This window comes from Centruroides sculpturatus, unplaced genomic scaffold, assembly GCF_000671375.1.
Source record: "Centruroides sculpturatus isolate CEXI.00-Female unplaced genomic scaffold, Cexi_2.0 scaffold152, whole genome shotgun sequence".
NCBI lineage: Eukaryota > Metazoa > Arthropoda > Arachnida > Scorpiones > Buthidae > Centruroides > Centruroides sculpturatus.
This window is the reverse complement of record NW_019384348.1, coordinates 631,402-648,486: the sequence shown is the minus strand read 5'-3', so window position 1 is coordinate 648,486 and position 17,085 is coordinate 631,402. Positions and strand designations below refer to the sequence as shown.

The 17,085-nt window shown below is 32.6% G+C and overlaps 1 protein-coding gene and 1 long non-coding RNA gene across 5 annotated transcripts; one reads left to right on the top strand and one right to left on the bottom strand.

The window, feature by feature from the left end:
* Window positions 1–2,036: 2,036 nt before the first annotated feature.
* LOC111636835 lies at window positions 2,037–16,816 on the bottom strand. 4 transcript variants are annotated; one of them, XM_023382216.1, is made up of 5 exons: window positions 16,722–16,739; window positions 5,121–5,589; window positions 3,808–3,937; window positions 3,530–3,714; window positions 2,037–3,354 (listed from the first exon to the last, which is right to left on the bottom strand). In XM_023382216.1, exons 4-5 carry the CDS (start codon window positions 3,578–3,580, stop codon window positions 2,638–2,640), a joined length of 768 nt encoding a protein of 255 aa, XP_023237984.1. In that variant the 5' UTR covers window positions 3,581–3,714; window positions 3,808–3,937; window positions 5,121–5,589; window positions 16,722–16,739; the 3' UTR covers window positions 2,037–2,637. The 4 variants fall into 4 exon arrangements, with proteins under 4 accessions (XP_023237984.1, XP_023237975.1, XP_023237964.1 ...); XM_023382207.1 differs by lacking the exon at window positions 16,722–16,739 and adding an exon at window positions 5,668–6,004; XM_023382196.1 differs by lacking the exon at window positions 5,121–5,589 and having other exon boundaries at window positions 16,722–16,803.
* On the top strand, window positions 5,846–6,264 carry LOC111636848. The gene is made up of 2 exons (XR_002758602.1): window positions 5,846–5,967; window positions 6,061–6,264. It is a non-coding gene; the product is annotated as an uncharacterized LOC111636848 (long non-coding RNA).
* Window positions 16,817–17,085: the final 269 nt, after the last annotated feature.

Below are 17,085 nucleotides of genomic sequence, written 5' to 3'. Positions count from 1 at the left end.
TGGTGGAAATTATAAAAGTGCATGCCCTACATGGCAGAGCACCTTTTTTTTGGAATTCATCTCCAGACTGGACCGGACTCTCAAGCCCCTACCTGAACAGAAAGGTGAGGAAGACCATGGTAATGATACAATAGGAGAGATAGGATATTAGACCACTGTGTGCAATGGACAATCCAAACCAATCGAGTAGATTTTATTTCTATTGACAAGTAACTTAAGTTAGAATATATTTAAGTATCGGGTTTACTTATTGAGACATTTATTTCACTGATTCTGCAGTTTATTTACTTGTTCGTTAAAAGAAGTGACAACCATATGTTGGCTAACAAAAGACATCGAAACCCGTTATATAATTGTATTAAGAGAATGCAACAACCTGGTATACCAACTCAAATATTTGTATATATATATATTAAGAATAATCACATATTATTATTATTAATATCTGACTTAGAATTGCCTATGTAAGTAGTGGATAAGATCAAGATTACAATGATAAGAATGTGAGATCTGAACGTTCAGAGGAGGATCATTTTAATCAAAGTAATAAGTTGGAGAAAAGATTTAAAATAATAGAAAATAAAATTTTAAACTTCAACAAGATTTTATCTAAAACGGAGGAAATATCATATTTTTAAAAGGAAGTTGATTTCCTTTCCCAGGCCAACTCATGATGAGTCGAGTTTTTGCACATGTTACTGAAGACCAGATAACAGGGACATTTTCCCGCCATTCAAGGCAGTCCATCGAAACGAGGTATTGCCACACAAGAAGTCCAACATACACAGTCCTCTGAAGAAGGTATTGCCATATGTAGGAATTTGAGATACGACAGACTGTGCATCCTAAGAAGTCAACATACGAAAACGTTAAAGATATAGCATATGCCAAGATTGTTGAAAGGAAAGTAGATTTAAAAGAACTTCCCATAAAAAATAGAAGAGGAGAAATACTTAAAGAAGGATGATGAAGATCTTCACACAAACAGATACGGTGACGGTAATATAAGCTCTGATAGATCGATGTAAACTCTCACACATGTCAGGTTTGGAATATGATAGATTAAGTTAGATTATATTCATTCCTTGTATATTTTATTAGTTGATTCATTAAATGTTTTGATTTGTTCTATAAAATAACTTGGTTCTTATTAGACATTCATTTTCATTCAAGTTTCCTTAGTTCCTCTGAATCCCGAGTTTAAGGATAACGCGCGTTAATTCACGTTTAAAATAACTGATTAACTGGTGTCAAGGAATCCTGACTAGATCTAGAATTAATCCTCTGGATCGTTTAAACATTAACAGCCCTCCTAGAAAAAGTTTAGAGATCGAATCTCGCGATTCTGAGTCGTTTAAGTGGTACCCTCGGCTAATCTCACAAGAACATCGCTTGGGATTTTTTAGCTGATTTGTCATGTTTTTAATAATATTAAATTTAATTCCATCTATATACATCTTTTGTTTTGTAAAGTCCTCAATTCATACCCCACAAATACTGATATAATTCAATATACCTAAGTCACTACAAGTGTATGCTATCAAGAATTGACTCTCAACAATGGTATAGTGAAGTAATTCAAAAACTATTGAGAATATTTCCTCAAGAAAATAAAATATAGACTAAGTTGAAACAGATGATAATATTACGTGTATTGTGGACATTCCTTATGTAAGTGATCATGTAATTGAGACTGGTCTTGTAAGATATAGTAAATAACATTCACTCTTCATAAGCTTTGCAGTTAAATGGTTATTATTTTTCTTTTAGAATGCTGATTTGTTTATCTTTCCTTGGTCAAGAATTTTATCCATGATAATTCTTGTTTTAATAACAACACCAGTTGGTGCTAATTATTGAGTTAACATTTTCCATTAATGGATGTATTTTTTTTTAAATACTGTTATTATTATATTATTGATTTTAAGTTAAAAAAACAGTCATTTATTAAAAGCATATAAAAATTTGTATTAATAAGCTATATTTGATTATTATAATTAGTATGTAAGATTTATAACTTGTAAATAAATGCAGTTCTCATTTACTGAACTCCATTTTAATAAAAAACAACTGAGCTAGAAGTGTGATCTTTAATTTTCTTTTAAACTAATAAAAATTGCAGATTTTCTTAAAATAATAAACAACTCCCATCTTGATACTTCATGTAAATTCAAGTACAGTATATGAATGAAAATTTATAGGGATGGATCAAAATGATATATTATTTATCAGTACGAAATAGTGATAAAATTTTTTCTATTTTGTAAAATGAAGGTAATACAGTACCTAAGTCACAATAAACTCAGTCAATGGCATTTACATCAACAACCACATTAACACCGGGATGTGTTAAAAAATCATACTCCTAGAACCTATTTCCGGTGTGACAAAAAAAATATCAATCACAGCAACTCACAGCAGTTCGAAAACGTTTGTAGTGAACTTTTTCTTTTGTTTTTTCGTCACACTGGAAATAGGTTCTAGGAGTACGGCATTTACATCTTTTGTAAATTAAGCACAAGGCAAGGTAACCCAATTTTTTTTTCAGTTTGGAGACAAAAAATGAATTTGCGGAACACCATTCCAAAGGGTATTAACATCCGTTGAGTTGGCGATGCTGAACTTTGATACCAACGCTCATATACACTTTTTATTATTTGATGCTTTGGGAGAAACAGAGTTACTTTCTTTCATATTATCTGGATTTTCTACTTCTGAATTATTGTTACTTTTAGTCATTTTGAAACCTGGAAGATTTTGCAGACTACCACACGTGGTATTTTTCAGAAAAATTTTCCCACGTCCGATACCTTTAACTTTCAAGGCTTCGTTCACAACGGCTACTTCGTCACCACTCTTCATAAGATTATCAGTTTTTGACAAAGATTTTTCTAAATAATCATTCATTTCTTTTTCTTTAATAAGTTGTTGTTCCTGCCTTTCTTTAAAAGACTTGTAAAATGATACTCGAAGATTAAGAGGTGGTTTGCCATCTAATTCTCTTATAGCCATTTCTGCTTCTTTCAGAGTAGCATAGTCTACAAATCCATAAACAGTGTTCATTTCTGAATGTTTTGGATAACAAAGATAGGAGCGTAGTACTTTTCCATATTTCGAAAACAGGAGTTGTATGCCTTTTTTATTAATTTGTATAGGTATTCTACCTACATAGAGTGTAATAGTCCGAGAATGTCCTGAATTTTTCCACGATGGATGATGATCAATTGGTATCCCCTGACCTTTTCCTCTGTCGTACGAATTAAAAGAAAGAGAATTATAATCTTCTTCCATCGGATTCCAATTGTTTAGATCCATGTTAGACGATAATTTACAAGAACGTTCACAAAAAGAAAACTGAAACAAACTCATAAAATTAAAACAATGGGATTGGTAATATTCTTAAAAAATTGTAAATTCTAAAGATAAAGACAATTATTTTTAGACTAAAACAAGTAAATATACTTTTTTTTTTATTCGACTTTGAGAGATTCAGTTAGGCAGACAAACAAATAACAAAGAAATACTAAACCTTTATTGCCAATAATTCCATTCTCAAAAAATTCAAATAATCCAAATGCATTTTGCTTTTTTACAGTCAAGCCTCATCATTGGCTACAATGAACTGCCGGTTGTTGATCTTTTTATGCTGGGTGATCTCTTCCCAGCATGCATCTACATTCATTCTGGTATTCAGATTTATTACATTTACATATGCTATAATACAAAAATGTTCAATGATTATTCTTTTTTAAACAGTTTTTTATTTTATATAATAATTTACAATCAAATTTGTTACAATGTAAATACCACGGCGATTCTTGTCTTTTTAACCTAATAGCAGCTTCATGTTCTTTTAACCGTATTTCCAATTTCCTTCCTGTTTCTCCTATGTAATATTTCGGTCTTGGACAAGCACACGATATCTTGTAAACAATACCTGCGATTTTAAGTTGGTTTTTAAATAAATTTGCATCTTCATTATTTATAACATTAATTACATTAATCATCATGTTTTTTTGTTTTGCTGCTATACACATAAAAAATTTCTTAAAAACTAGTTCATATTTTTCAGTTAGATTTACCTATAGTAGTCAAAATGGCGGCTCTTCTGGTAACCTTGACACCATGTGCGTTTAGAAATGAAATGTAGATGGCGCTTATCATACTGACAGTTTCGTATGCAAATTTTCTTCAAAAATTTCCACTCGAAAAATATGAGGAATTATGCAAATTTTGAGTTCGATTACGGTGTAGATGGATGGTGCATATTATCTTTTCGAATGGCATTTGTGCTTTTTTAAAGTTAAAAAAAAAAACAAAAAAAAACAAAAATCGTACAAAGTTAATGAGTAGGAAAATTTGGCCAATGGTTTTTACTGTTTACCTGTTGGTTAAAACTTGCCTTTCACAATGCATTCTACGCCATTTTAGTTTTCCACTAAATGGCATTCAACTGTTCGTGCTTCCAATGGACCTCCCGGAGGTTAGTGATTCATCCGTTGCTGTTCATAACCTAAGTGATGTTTGTATTGTATCCCAAGGCTGCTCAGCCAATGCAGTGATGACAAGGTGGGCAAGCACCGCCCACTGAAGAGACTCTGCTTCTTGCAGCCAAAGTGGCAAGCAAAGAGAGGTGGCAGTTCCCCATAGGCTTAAACTTACACTTGCACTCCAGGCAAATTCTGTTCGAACCACTGATGTATCCAATCTTGTAATTCACTATGTCCAGTTATCGATGGTTTTCAGTTAGTATGGTGACTATTTTTCGTCTCTGGTCCAAAAGTAGGAAATGAAACCAAAAGCATGGGAAAAAGTAAGTAGCAAATTTATGTTTTAAAAATGTTTTAGTTTAAAAAAAAGTTTAAATATAGGCATGTTTTGGTTATTGTCGATGGTCACCATCTTGTTTGCACATATGCAAACAAGATGGTGACCATCTTGTTTGCATATGCGTGTGCAAACAAGATGGCGACCGGAAGTGCCACCATTTTGATTACCATAGGTAAATCTAACCTACTTTTCAAATAAATTATTTATATAAGGAAACTTAACATATAAATTATCTGTTGTTTGATTCTTAACTTTATATCTATGATTTATATAACAGTTATACCACTTACATACAGTATTCTTTGGGTAATTATTTAATAAAAATTTTTTGAAGAGCTGTCTTGTCTATTTCTATGTCTTATTGTAGCGTCACCCTATTTAGTGTTTTTTAATTCCATTACAAATACATTCTTCTTTGTTTCTACAGGGCAATATGAATTGTAATTAATAGTTTCCTTTGTACTGCATGGTTTTTCATACTTATGGAACAAAATTTTTTTGTATTGTCTCTTTATAATAACATCCAGAAAATTCATTTCTTGGTTTTTGTTCTTCCTCACTTGTAAATTTTAAATTCTTATCCAACTTATTTGCATATTCCTCAATGTCTTTAGGTGAAATTATTTGTGAATCATATATTATCAGCATATTGTCTACATATACGTGTTATCCTTTCATCTATTGCTATCATGCAAATGTCAGCCAATTTTGGTCCAACAACTGATCCCATAGCGATTCCTTTCCTTTGGCGATAATAGCCTGTAAAGATTTTAAAGTAATTGTTTTTAAAAACAAATTCTATAAAATTCAATAAGTGTTCGGGCATCTTATACTTACTAATAGTTTCTTTAATCATTTCTAAAGTAATAGATGGATACATCAATTTAACATACTCTCATAATACAAAAATTTTGTTTAATTCTACCTTTAAACCAATCGTTTGATCAATTTATCTGTATTCTGTATACCAGTGGTATTCAATCTATGGGTCCAACTTAAAATCACAGGCATCGTTTACAAGATATCGTGTGCTTGTCCAAGACTGAAATATTACATAGGAGAAACAGGAAGGAAATTGGAAATATGGTTAAAAGAACATGAAGCTGCTATTAGGTTAAAAAGACAAGAATCGCCGTGGTATTTACATTGTAACAAATTTGATTGTAAATTATTATATAAAATAAAAAACTGTTTAAAAAAGAATAATCATTGAACATTTTTGTATTACAGCATATGCAAATGTTATAAATCTGAATACCAGAATGAATGTAGATGCATGCTGGGAAGAGATCACCCAGCATAAAAAGATCAACAACCGGCAGTTCATTGTAGCCACTGATGAGGCTTGACTGTAAAAAAGCAAAATGCATTTGGATTATTTGAATTTTTTGAGAATGGAATTATTGGCAATAAAGGTTTAGTATTTCTTTGTTATTTGTTTGTCTGCCTAACTGAATCTCTCAAAGTTGGATTAAAAAAAAATATATCTATCTATATTATGCATGTAAACATTCTGCTGTCAACCTCAGTGGTGCTCTGCGGAGCTGAGGTCGTCTTTGGAAATAAAGATTTATACAAAGTGTATAGCAAGGCCACTTGATCGCTTCACTAGTAAGGCCGTCCACCGTATTCACACTGTTTTCATTTTTTGCCACTGAAAGATTTTGGCACTGGTTATTGGCAAGAATCATGTGTTGAGTAAATTTGTCGTTTTGTATGCAAATCAGTACTGCTGTTTCTAGGGTAATTTCTACCTCTCGGGGTACTGTTTAGGGTAGTCCTATATTTAGGGTAAATCTAGGATAAAACTGCCCTGCAATCTGATGCTTTTATTGTACACTTATAAAAGAAATCTATGGCAGATTTGATTTAAGTAATGATATTTTTCATATCTGCTTTTGCTTGAACCTGAAAATTTGCAATAATTGAGGTTTTTGGAGCCATTGTTTAAAAAGTTTAAAAATGTTAAGGTTGATTTAAAAGTTGAAGACAATGAATGACGTAAACAAGCCCTACTTAAATTCGGGTCAAAAAGTGATACTATCAGATCCTACTTGTCAGAAATATTTAATTTAAAAAATGCTGCTGGAGAGTGTTTCAAAATCTTGAAAAATTGTTGCGTTTATTGATATTACCGGCTTCTGATGCATCTGTTGAGCAAATATTTAGTCAGCTACGTTTGTGTAAGACATCACACAGACATTCTTTGAAAACTAAAATGATTTACTAAAATGAAAACTAATGCATGCACAGTCCGGTATTAAAAAAACTTTTTGTTTCATTTGAACCTTCAAAAAGAATGTTAAATCACAAACATATATGTAAATAAACAAATTTTTAAAACTGATCATTTACGTATTAAAGTATGTTTGAAATCAAATGAATGGCTTATTTAATTTTATATCTTCAGCTAAGATACACAATACATGTTGAAAGTGAATTAATTAAAATTAAGTTAAATAATTGTAGGCTATTCAGTAGACTTATGGATATATTTTATGATTATTTAAAAAACCAAGCGAGATTTTTCTTGTTTGTCAAATTGGGATTACCAAACTAAAACATCAATTATCTCCATATCAGATATTAATTATTACCTCTGATAGAGTCTAAAAATCCTAACACAATTTAGTTATTAATGGAGCTCTTTTTGGCTTAATATCAAACCAGGATAGAGGACAGCTTCAGTATCCAAGACCAGGATTGGTGGGAGTAATTAGAATTCTTACAGATTTTTTTGATGACGTACTGATATACACAAATCCTTATCAGGCTGGTTTGAAAGTTAAGTTGGTAAAGTCATTTTGCCATACTAGAAAAACTGCTCAGTACTGTGGTGTAAGGCTAACTGCTAACACTGACAGTGTACATTCAAATCACAATAATTGCATGTGCAATATTTTGTTCACATTTCTGTGTACTTCTCCAATATTAATTATAAGTTCTTACCTTCAATATCACCATATTTTCTGTGCATATTTTTCGAATTTTTTTTACTAATTAAAAAAATAAGCAAAAATGTTATATCAGTATTTATTCTTAGTGTCTTGATTAACAAAAGTAATAATTTTATAACAGATTTAATATACAACATTTCAATAATCATCATATATGGTCTGAAAATGTGAAATTTTTTATACTAGACAGTGCTTACTGTAGGTAATCTAGTTTTGCTAAGTTTGCGAACTTTGAGTAAAAAAAATATTTATATTAACGATTAACTACTGGTAACTTTAATAATTGAAAAGAAATGGTTAAATAATATTAGCGTGAAAAAGTTTGTATTTTCCATGCCAATAATACTCGGTTATTATTTCTTCCTAAAATCATTTTAAGAAAATAAAGGCATGAAAAATACTATTATTATTATTTCGCTTTTTTCACGAAAATCATTTGCAGCAGCTCATTTCTTGATTATCAAAAGTTTTCAACCTGCATTAATGAGAACAATACTTAAACGCAGCGACATCTCCAAACTCCTCTATACTGAAACATTGACAATGGATGGTCACTGATCGTCAGCACCACAAGCAGAGAAAATATTAACTAGTGTTTATACGCTTGGTCTCAGAGAGAGAGAGAGAATTGGTGGACGCATTACTAGTGAAATGATCAAGTGGCCTTGTCTATAGCAATAGTTAGAAACTACCGTAAAGCCTTTTCTGTTCCATATAGTTTATGAATCAGTCCATTGTGAGCATGCACAAAATCATTGACTGATGGGCACTTTTGCCATTTAGGGGTTAAGGCTGTTTGAAAGGTTTTCTTCCATAAAAATTAAATCAATTCTAGACTAATTTGACTCAAACATTTCCAAAACACTTATAATTTTTTGGGAATAATCCATATAAAATATGCTACATACAAAAAAATTGTAGGAATATTTACTGAGTGTGCACCGTTTGAAAACGCCATTGCTTCAGCTTGTTTTCGTCGTGGAGCAGCACACTGGATGCATACGAAGCATGTCACGTGACATTTGTCGGTGCTATTTGGTCACGTGACATGCTTCTCACAGTGTTACTCATCTCTGATGTGTTTCTTCATAACATTCTTTTTGCAAAGAATTCGCTGAACTTTAGAGACATCATTAATAGAAATATTAAAACATCATTCCATTCTAAATATGGATTAAAATCAACATGTAATAACATGATAATGCAATAAATAACTAATAATTCTGCTCTGCTTTTAAATGGCCTAATCTCTTTCATGTTGTAAACAAAATTGTATAATATTTATTTACATCAAGACGTTAGATTTCTTATGTTGCATCTGATTAATTTATATATTATGATATAATTATTGTCATTAGTGAGTGGTTTTACATTTGTTGTTTCATATAGTCAATAATAATATTAATAATACGTCATTTCTAATTACAGTAAGGAAAGGATAGGTTAGGTTTTTTGGAGAAGCTGTGAAAGCGGAGCATAGTACTATTCGACTGCAAGCGATAGCCAGTGTGTCGGCGGCTGAGGGGTCATAGGCCCCAAGATTGAGGAGCCAGGGGCATGCAAAAAAACCTAACTTCAACTGCAGATGATCAATGTGCCCATGGATCGACATCTGCCTCGGTTGAAGGTGAGTGTACAATCTGTTTTCTTGGCTTTGTTAATCTTTACCTATGTGCCCAGTAAGTAGTAAGTTTTGTTTTAAAAATGTTTGTTTAAAATAAAATTTTTAAATAGGCGTGTATCAGTAATTGCACATTGCAACCAAGATGGTGACTGGAAGTGCGTATGTGCGCAAACAATATGGCGACCATTGGAAATTACTGATACATGCCTATTTAAAAAATTTTATTTTAAACAAACATTTTTAAAACAAAACTTGCTACTTACTGGGCACATACATAAAGATTAACAAAGCCAAGAAAACAGATTGTACACTCACCTTCTACCGAGGCATATGTCGATCCATGGGCACATTGATCATCTGCAGTTGAAGTTAGGTTTTTTTGCATGCCCCTGGCTCCTCAATCTCGGGGCCTATGGCCCCTCAGCCGCCGACACACTGGCTATCGCTTGCAGTCTAATAGTACTATGCTCCGCTTTCACAGCTTCTCCAAAAAACCTAACCTATCCTTTCCAAGAGGTGACTGTCACTAGTTAGGCTAACTGAAAGCCTTTTATTTCAGCTCAATCAAAATTCAAGGCTGCAAGTCCACATACAGTTGGATTAAATCAATGCCACCTATAACTCAAGGCCTGTCGACAGCAAACTGGAAGGAGTATTGTACAATCATAAGTAGGCCATTTTGTACATCATGTTACACATGGAAGATGAGTTTGTCTGTGTTATGAGTTTATCTTCAGTGTTGATTTGCTGTGTTTCAGTAGCCACAATGCCACATAAGGTTACGGTTACTGTGGATAAGAATTCTGACGAAATCGTGTTCTGATGAGTATGTCCAAAATTTTTGTCAGAACAAGGTCAGTACACTGTGCATGTTCTCTGACAGTATGTTTCTGCCTCCCAGCAAAATGGACAAACTTGATGAGTTTTATTTTCTTGAAAGTCCGTTGATTAAGTTATTGTTGCTAGGTGGTGGGAAAACAGAGCATGTTAACCACTTAATTTCCATAAGAGACAATAAGGGAGAGTTCCAAATGTTATATCAAGATTTGTGGAACAACCTGCAAAAGTTTTTCGAGTATTTCAGAATGAGAGCTATCTCTGCCAAGAAATATCTCTGTTGTGATAGTTTTTGTCTTTCATGTCCCACAAACACCTATTCTCAAACACAAGACTAATCAATTTATCAATATCAATGTTGAAAAAACCAAAACACTCAAAATTCAACGTCAGAATGCACGAAAAAATCAAACTCGTTTGAACACTCGAACAGTTCTGACTACATCGTGCATGTTCTGACATGCCTTTCACTGCCAAATTAAACACTCTCATTAGAAAACAGGTATTTGTTTGTTCGGATGAACTTGTCAGAACAAGATTTCATCAGAATTCGCATCCACAGTAACCGTAGCCTAAGTGTTGTGCTCCTGGATACAGAACAAACTATAAGGGTTCCTGATTTTGATTATACATCTACAGTTCCACAGATTGCTTCCTTTTCAGCTTTAAAACAGCTGCATTCAAATGAAAAGCTAAATCTTATAAAATATGGAATTAATTTGCCATTGAAATCTTTGTATCCTTCTGATACTGAATGCCAAAATGTGAAGTTGCACATTTTCACTCCAAGCAGCTACACAGCTGAGGGAACTGGGACGTGTGAAACATTTTGATAACTGGGAAACTACTGCAAATTTCACTGAGGTAATTTGCAGGTGGTGGGATATTGTAATTGTGAAAACCCCTTTAAAAGGTCCAAGTCTTTGAAATCCATTTCAAAAACCTATAACCAAAAATTCTGTCATATAAGTTTTCTACAAAAATTTTTATACTGGTTACAGAGGTGGGAAAAGTTGTGTGATGCAGCAATGTTAACAAGAGAAACACATTCTACTCTTAAACACATTACTCATGCATTGCTTCAGATAGCACAATTCTGGATTTATGATAAAGGGAACAGCTACTTCCTTTGTGGCAAGTTACAGACAGATAATTTAGAGGATAGATTTGGCAGGTATTGTCAACTTGCTGGATCTCATTACCATATTTCTATCTGCCAACTGTAAGAATGTGAAACCAAGCTGCATATTTGAAGAACAGTGCCTCTAATTTTGAAATCACATACTTTTGGTGAGGTTTCTCTTCCATTAAGTGCTGTTTCTGAAATGAGTCACTTTACAAAGTATGATGCAGAAGATTATGACTGTTTTGCCGTGTTAATAAGTAACTGTCATGTTGATGATGATGACAGATAGTATTCAAGACTCAGTGTGGCCATTATTAACTTACATAGATGGATATACTAGCTATGCAATGATTAAAAAATTTAAATGTGATTATTGTCAAGTGTTTTTATGATCACAAATTGACAATGATGACAGCAAAGAAAACAAAGCTGCAGAAAGGTTGATCAGGGCAACTGATAGAGAAGGTCTATGTTATCCTCACATAGATGTTGACTTTTATGTCTTATGTTTATGTAATTGTAAATAAGTTGCTTTCAAAAGAAAATGAAAGAACTTTTCTGCAGCAAAGAAACCAAAGAGGTGTTAATGTAGCACTGGGTTTAATAAACAAGCCTGAAAATGTATTTCTGGGTCACAACTGCAGTTCACATAGTGTTGATTTGCAAAAGAGTATTTTGCATATTGCTAGTAATATTTTTAAAAATAATTATATAAAGAGAGAAAATGATGTCAGGAAGAAAACCATTCCACAGTGTAAAAAGATGAAAGTGGGAAAGATACACTAATACAGTAGAACTCAAATTATCTGGATTAAATTAGTCTTGTTTTTAAAAGAAACCAAGAAATATTTTAAGAAAGACAATCTTATGGAATTTATTACTTTTTATACAAAAAGTGATAATTTATGCTAATGTCAAATCAAAGCTGGCTTTTAATGTTTTCTTAAGCTGAAAAGCCAAGCACTTGAGAGACAACATCTCTGCTCTTATGAAACTAATTTTGATTTACCCCAAATTTATTATCAATATACTTATAAATATGATTTAAAGAATATTGATATAGAAATATAGTAGTATATCAACATTTGTTGTTTTTACATAGATAAAATTCTTAGACATTTTTTCACTACAGTCATCTAATGATAAAAATCCAATTATCCAGATTTTCCAATCACCTAGACCACCCGATCCCAGGCAATTCAGATGGTTGAAGTCCTGTATGAGTATTTTGGAATTACAACAGCTATAATTATTAGTATCAACATATACTTAAAATCCATAGAACTTCCTAGATATGATGTAACAAAAATTCTCTCTTGTTACTACAGTCCCACTAAAATACCGCCTCAGTACTACATAAATCATTACATAATAGGATCCAGTTTTCCTTTGTAGTTGACATCAGAAAGAGTAGACAATAGCATCTTCATTTATTGTAATTAACTTTGTATATGTAAACTGTTAATGTAATATTTTTGTATGTTAAGTCTTTTGCTCATAATTTAGTTGATTTTGACAATAAAAAGTCCTATCTGCAAGTAAATTTTATTTTGTACAATGTATGTTATAAAATTTTGTAACAATATTGGGAAATACAAAAATATTATTTGACAATGAATCATTTATTTTATTCAAAATCTTTACATCAGTAAAGCATGATTATCAAAGTATTTCCTCCGAATACAGTGACAACAGGTAATTTTATGATGTAATTTGTATTTATACAACATAAATCTTTAACTTATAGCAGCAACTGCAATAATTAAACTACCCAATTCTGCATGTACAAGAATGGAGAGAGAAGAGGATGGTCTACTTAGGATGAGTCATCCATCTCTGTCGACAGGCCTTGTTTTATTCGCATTTTTCACGAACTATAGAGGTAGGTGCATTTTTACCAAATGGCTACTTTATCTGGGTCGCCTGTAACTAGTAATGTAAAATTAATCATATATTACTGTCCGTTATACAGAAGATCATCATTTATCTGAAAGAATTCCAGTTGGCAGATTTAAATTTTTGCTAGTGCTGTGGCGCTGCAATCTTTGGCTATGTCTTGGGCTACTCCAATATTTTTTGTTTGTGTATGTGTTTTAGCTGGCAGCATCGGCATTTTTGTGTGGTGTTTTTCTGAGGATTGTGCATCGTGCTGAATCGAATGTTTTTGATACTAGATCAACTTCTAAAGTATATATTTTTTTGGTTTTTATATTTTTCAATATATTTATTTTGTTTGTAAAAAGTAAAGAAATAATTTTTAACGATACAATAGCCACGATTATTATTTTAAAAAGTTTATGTTAGGCTTAACATTGACGAAAATTCAACGCAAAGCGACAAGCAATGGAGAAAAATTTCAACGTGGGATAGGTTAATATATTTTTTTGTACATAATCGGTTATCTGAACAACCTCGGTCCCCAATTGATTCGGATAAACGACGCTCTACTGTAATGATATATGCTGCTTGTAGCTATTTATTGAGAAATTTTATAGGAGGAGAACAATTATTGATAGCGGGACATGTCATCATGTGGTATCAAAACAAATGAGCGAGATCGTTCTATACATATTTGTACCCTTTGTGTTAAAAAAACATCAGCTTTCACATCTGTCCTATCAGGGCCAAATTTACAAGTAAAAAACTATGCAAGTTGTTGCTTAGGGCTTCGATTTTCAAGGGGCCTCAAATATTTGTACACAAAAAGAAACTGAAGTCAAATTTTGTAATGAACATTTTTTTACAAACTATACTTTACTTTTTGTTTTGTGTAGTATTTCATTAATTATTTTTTTTCTAAGAATTAACACAAGATCTTTTTTAAAAAAAATTGATAAAACTAATTTAAAAAAGATTTTTAATGGAACAGGTATAAAAATTTAATTAAATTCAGTTATAAAACATAAGACTTGTGAAACATCTTTTTCGTCCAATAACTATTAAATCAGAGAGATAATATGATTTAATTATTTTCTTTTATGATTGACTTTTAAAATTGTAAGGCCTTACCCAACCCTTTATAGAGTTCAGCTTAGGGCTTTGAAATGCTTAAATCCGACTGCGTCTCTCACAAAATTACTGGCATCTTAAACTTCAAGAAAATATGCTTTAAAATTAAACAGCATAACTTGTTCATGTAAAACTGGACAATTGGAAACTGCCAATTCTTAACAGTCAAATCCACTCTTTCAGAATTCAGAGCAGCTCATAAATATAACTAACTGATTTCCAAATAATCATCTGTTTTTCATGAGGGAATAGACGAAAACTGTGTCACTATACTTTTGTTTTTGGTATTTGTATATTATACCCTTTGTGTAATAAGTTTTGTTATTCTGTGCCTGAAATTGTAATTGTGTAATTGATGTTTTATTAATTTTCTGTTTTGTCTGAATCGCCTTTTTTTTTTGGTGGCACTGCCGCCATGTAACGATTGGCTGTGCAGTGATCACGTGAAGAGGGTGATGTAGAATGATGGCGGGACTTATAAATTGTTGTCCCACGTGTGAAGGAACTACCTTTTTTTCCTAACTGGGACTTGGATCAGGTATGCAGAGGTGTGTTGGAGCACTGAGTGAAATGGAAGAAGGTAAGAACTTGATTTGGTTTTGGACAAAGGACAGAGAATTATCTTCTCTGAGCTAATCAGGGAGCCACGTGAAAGAATTTATTGCGAGCGAACTCTGGAATACTCTGGAACTTTCGTTCTTGTACTAAGGGGATTCAACGAGGGACCTGCATCTGTAAAAATAATTGTAAAAATTTTCTTTCGATTATATCCACGAGGGGAGAAGATACTAATTGTCACGAGTGTTGCTACCTGTACCGAGTGGTAGTTAGTGAATGTTTAGTTATATTGTCAATTATTAAACCTCTTTTTTTCAAAAATCGTAACCCAAGTTGTTCATGTAAAGTCCTCACGTGCACATTTTTTACCTATCTGATTGTCTGGAGTATTTTCGATACCCATGGACACTGCAAAAGATATTAGGCTTCCATAAGGTTTTGAAATTGCAATTTGAAATGCAACAGAAAGCTTTGCTTTTTCTATTGCTATTCATCTTTACTGCTGATAATACACAAGAATAAACAACCCAGATAGAATAGTTTTGTTTTTAAACACAAGAGGGAGAGCATCTGGTGAAAAATGCAAATAAGTGGCGTTGATTAAATCCATTACCAAAGAATATCCTTTTCCATTGCATTTCAATGTTAGCACTAGTGCACTTTCACTTCAACTGGAGAGCATGAAAATGAGGCTAATAATCTGATAATCCGTAAAAAATAGTAATATTCCTTACCGACACATAATTCGTAAAAAACATTAAACAATTTTTCCTACTTTTTAACTTTAAAACAACAAAAATAATTGTACTGTGAAGATGTATAGCGCGGACAGGAAAACACAGACACGTTTTACCAATGAAACAAGTTTAATTTCGCGCTAACATTAATATATTTACAAAATGAGTTCGGATTCCCGCTGTTACTTACAAACGTTCCAAAATCCCGAGCGACCGGATATACCAATATACTGGTAGTTACTTTTCCGATAACTATCTCTTGACAAAAGTAGTTGCGCGCGGAAACTTAAACTAACTTAAAACTAAAATAAACTAGGAGATAGAAAAGATAGAAAGGGGAAATAAGATGAATTNACCAGGGGTGGCCAACCTGCGGCTCGCGAGCCACATGCGGCTCTTTGAAGGATTATTTGTGACTCTCGATAGATGTACCCGAGTTCCCTTTTCATTTTTGTGTTATTATATTTTAAAAAATTATTATCGTTCCGTATGTGTTTCAAAATGTCTTTTAAATTACTAACAACAAATATGAAAGACTAAGTACAACGTTGTAACAAATTTCATTTCCGTCCAAATTAAGAATGATATGACTCATCGAAAACTGCGCGAACGAACATAAACAGTGGCGTAATCGTCCGTTATCGACCGACTGCAGACCGATTTTGAATTTGTAAACTGTCATTGCAACGGACAGTTGACAGACATTGTGCTCTGGAGGAAACAATTTGTATCACTCTTGCTACGGATATAATTTGTATTCTGGAATTTTTTGCATACCTTTTTAATACGTATTTAATTGCGGCTCGCGAAAAATTTCAATTTTGAAAAATGGCTCAGACTATCAAGGAGCTTGGCCACCCTGGCTATAGTATATTCTCAAAAAATTCTACGTGTTTTGGAAATGTTCGAGTCAAATTAGTCTAGAATTGATTAATTTTATGGGGAAAAAACCTTTCAAACAGCCGTATCCCCTAAACTGCACAAATGCCACAAAGAATTTAGTCTTTATTTTTAGAATTTACAATTTTTTAAAACAAACTCACCCAATAGTCAAAATATATAACACTGAAACTTCGTACTTCACACCACTCGCACACCACACTGGCCTACAACCTACCTAGTGTTCCAAAATCAAAATTACGACAACTACGCCGCCTGGTGGCTACTATGTACTTTTCTTTTTAATAATAACCAAAAACTTTATTTATTTCAAAATAAATATATTTTTACTTTATCTAATAAAATTAAAGGTAATTATTATTTCTAAGTGATATAACAACTTCACAAGCACGGAGACGACCTTGCTTGTGAAATTGTGGATTGTCTACTGGAGCGAACGACGGATGGAAAACGGAAGTAAAGTATCCCCGCGCAAGGACTTTAAACTAACAAGGATAGCCAGATCCC

Coding starts and splice junctions, on each gene's coding strand:
- LOC111636835 (XM_023382196.1), bottom strand. CDS start 3,580: ATGCATTTGGATTATTTGAATTTTTTGAGAATGGAATTATTGGCAATA. Junction 3,355..3,529: donor TGGAATTATTGGCAATAAAG/GTTTAGTATTTC, acceptor AGTTTGTTTCAG/TTTTCTTTTTGTGAACGTTC.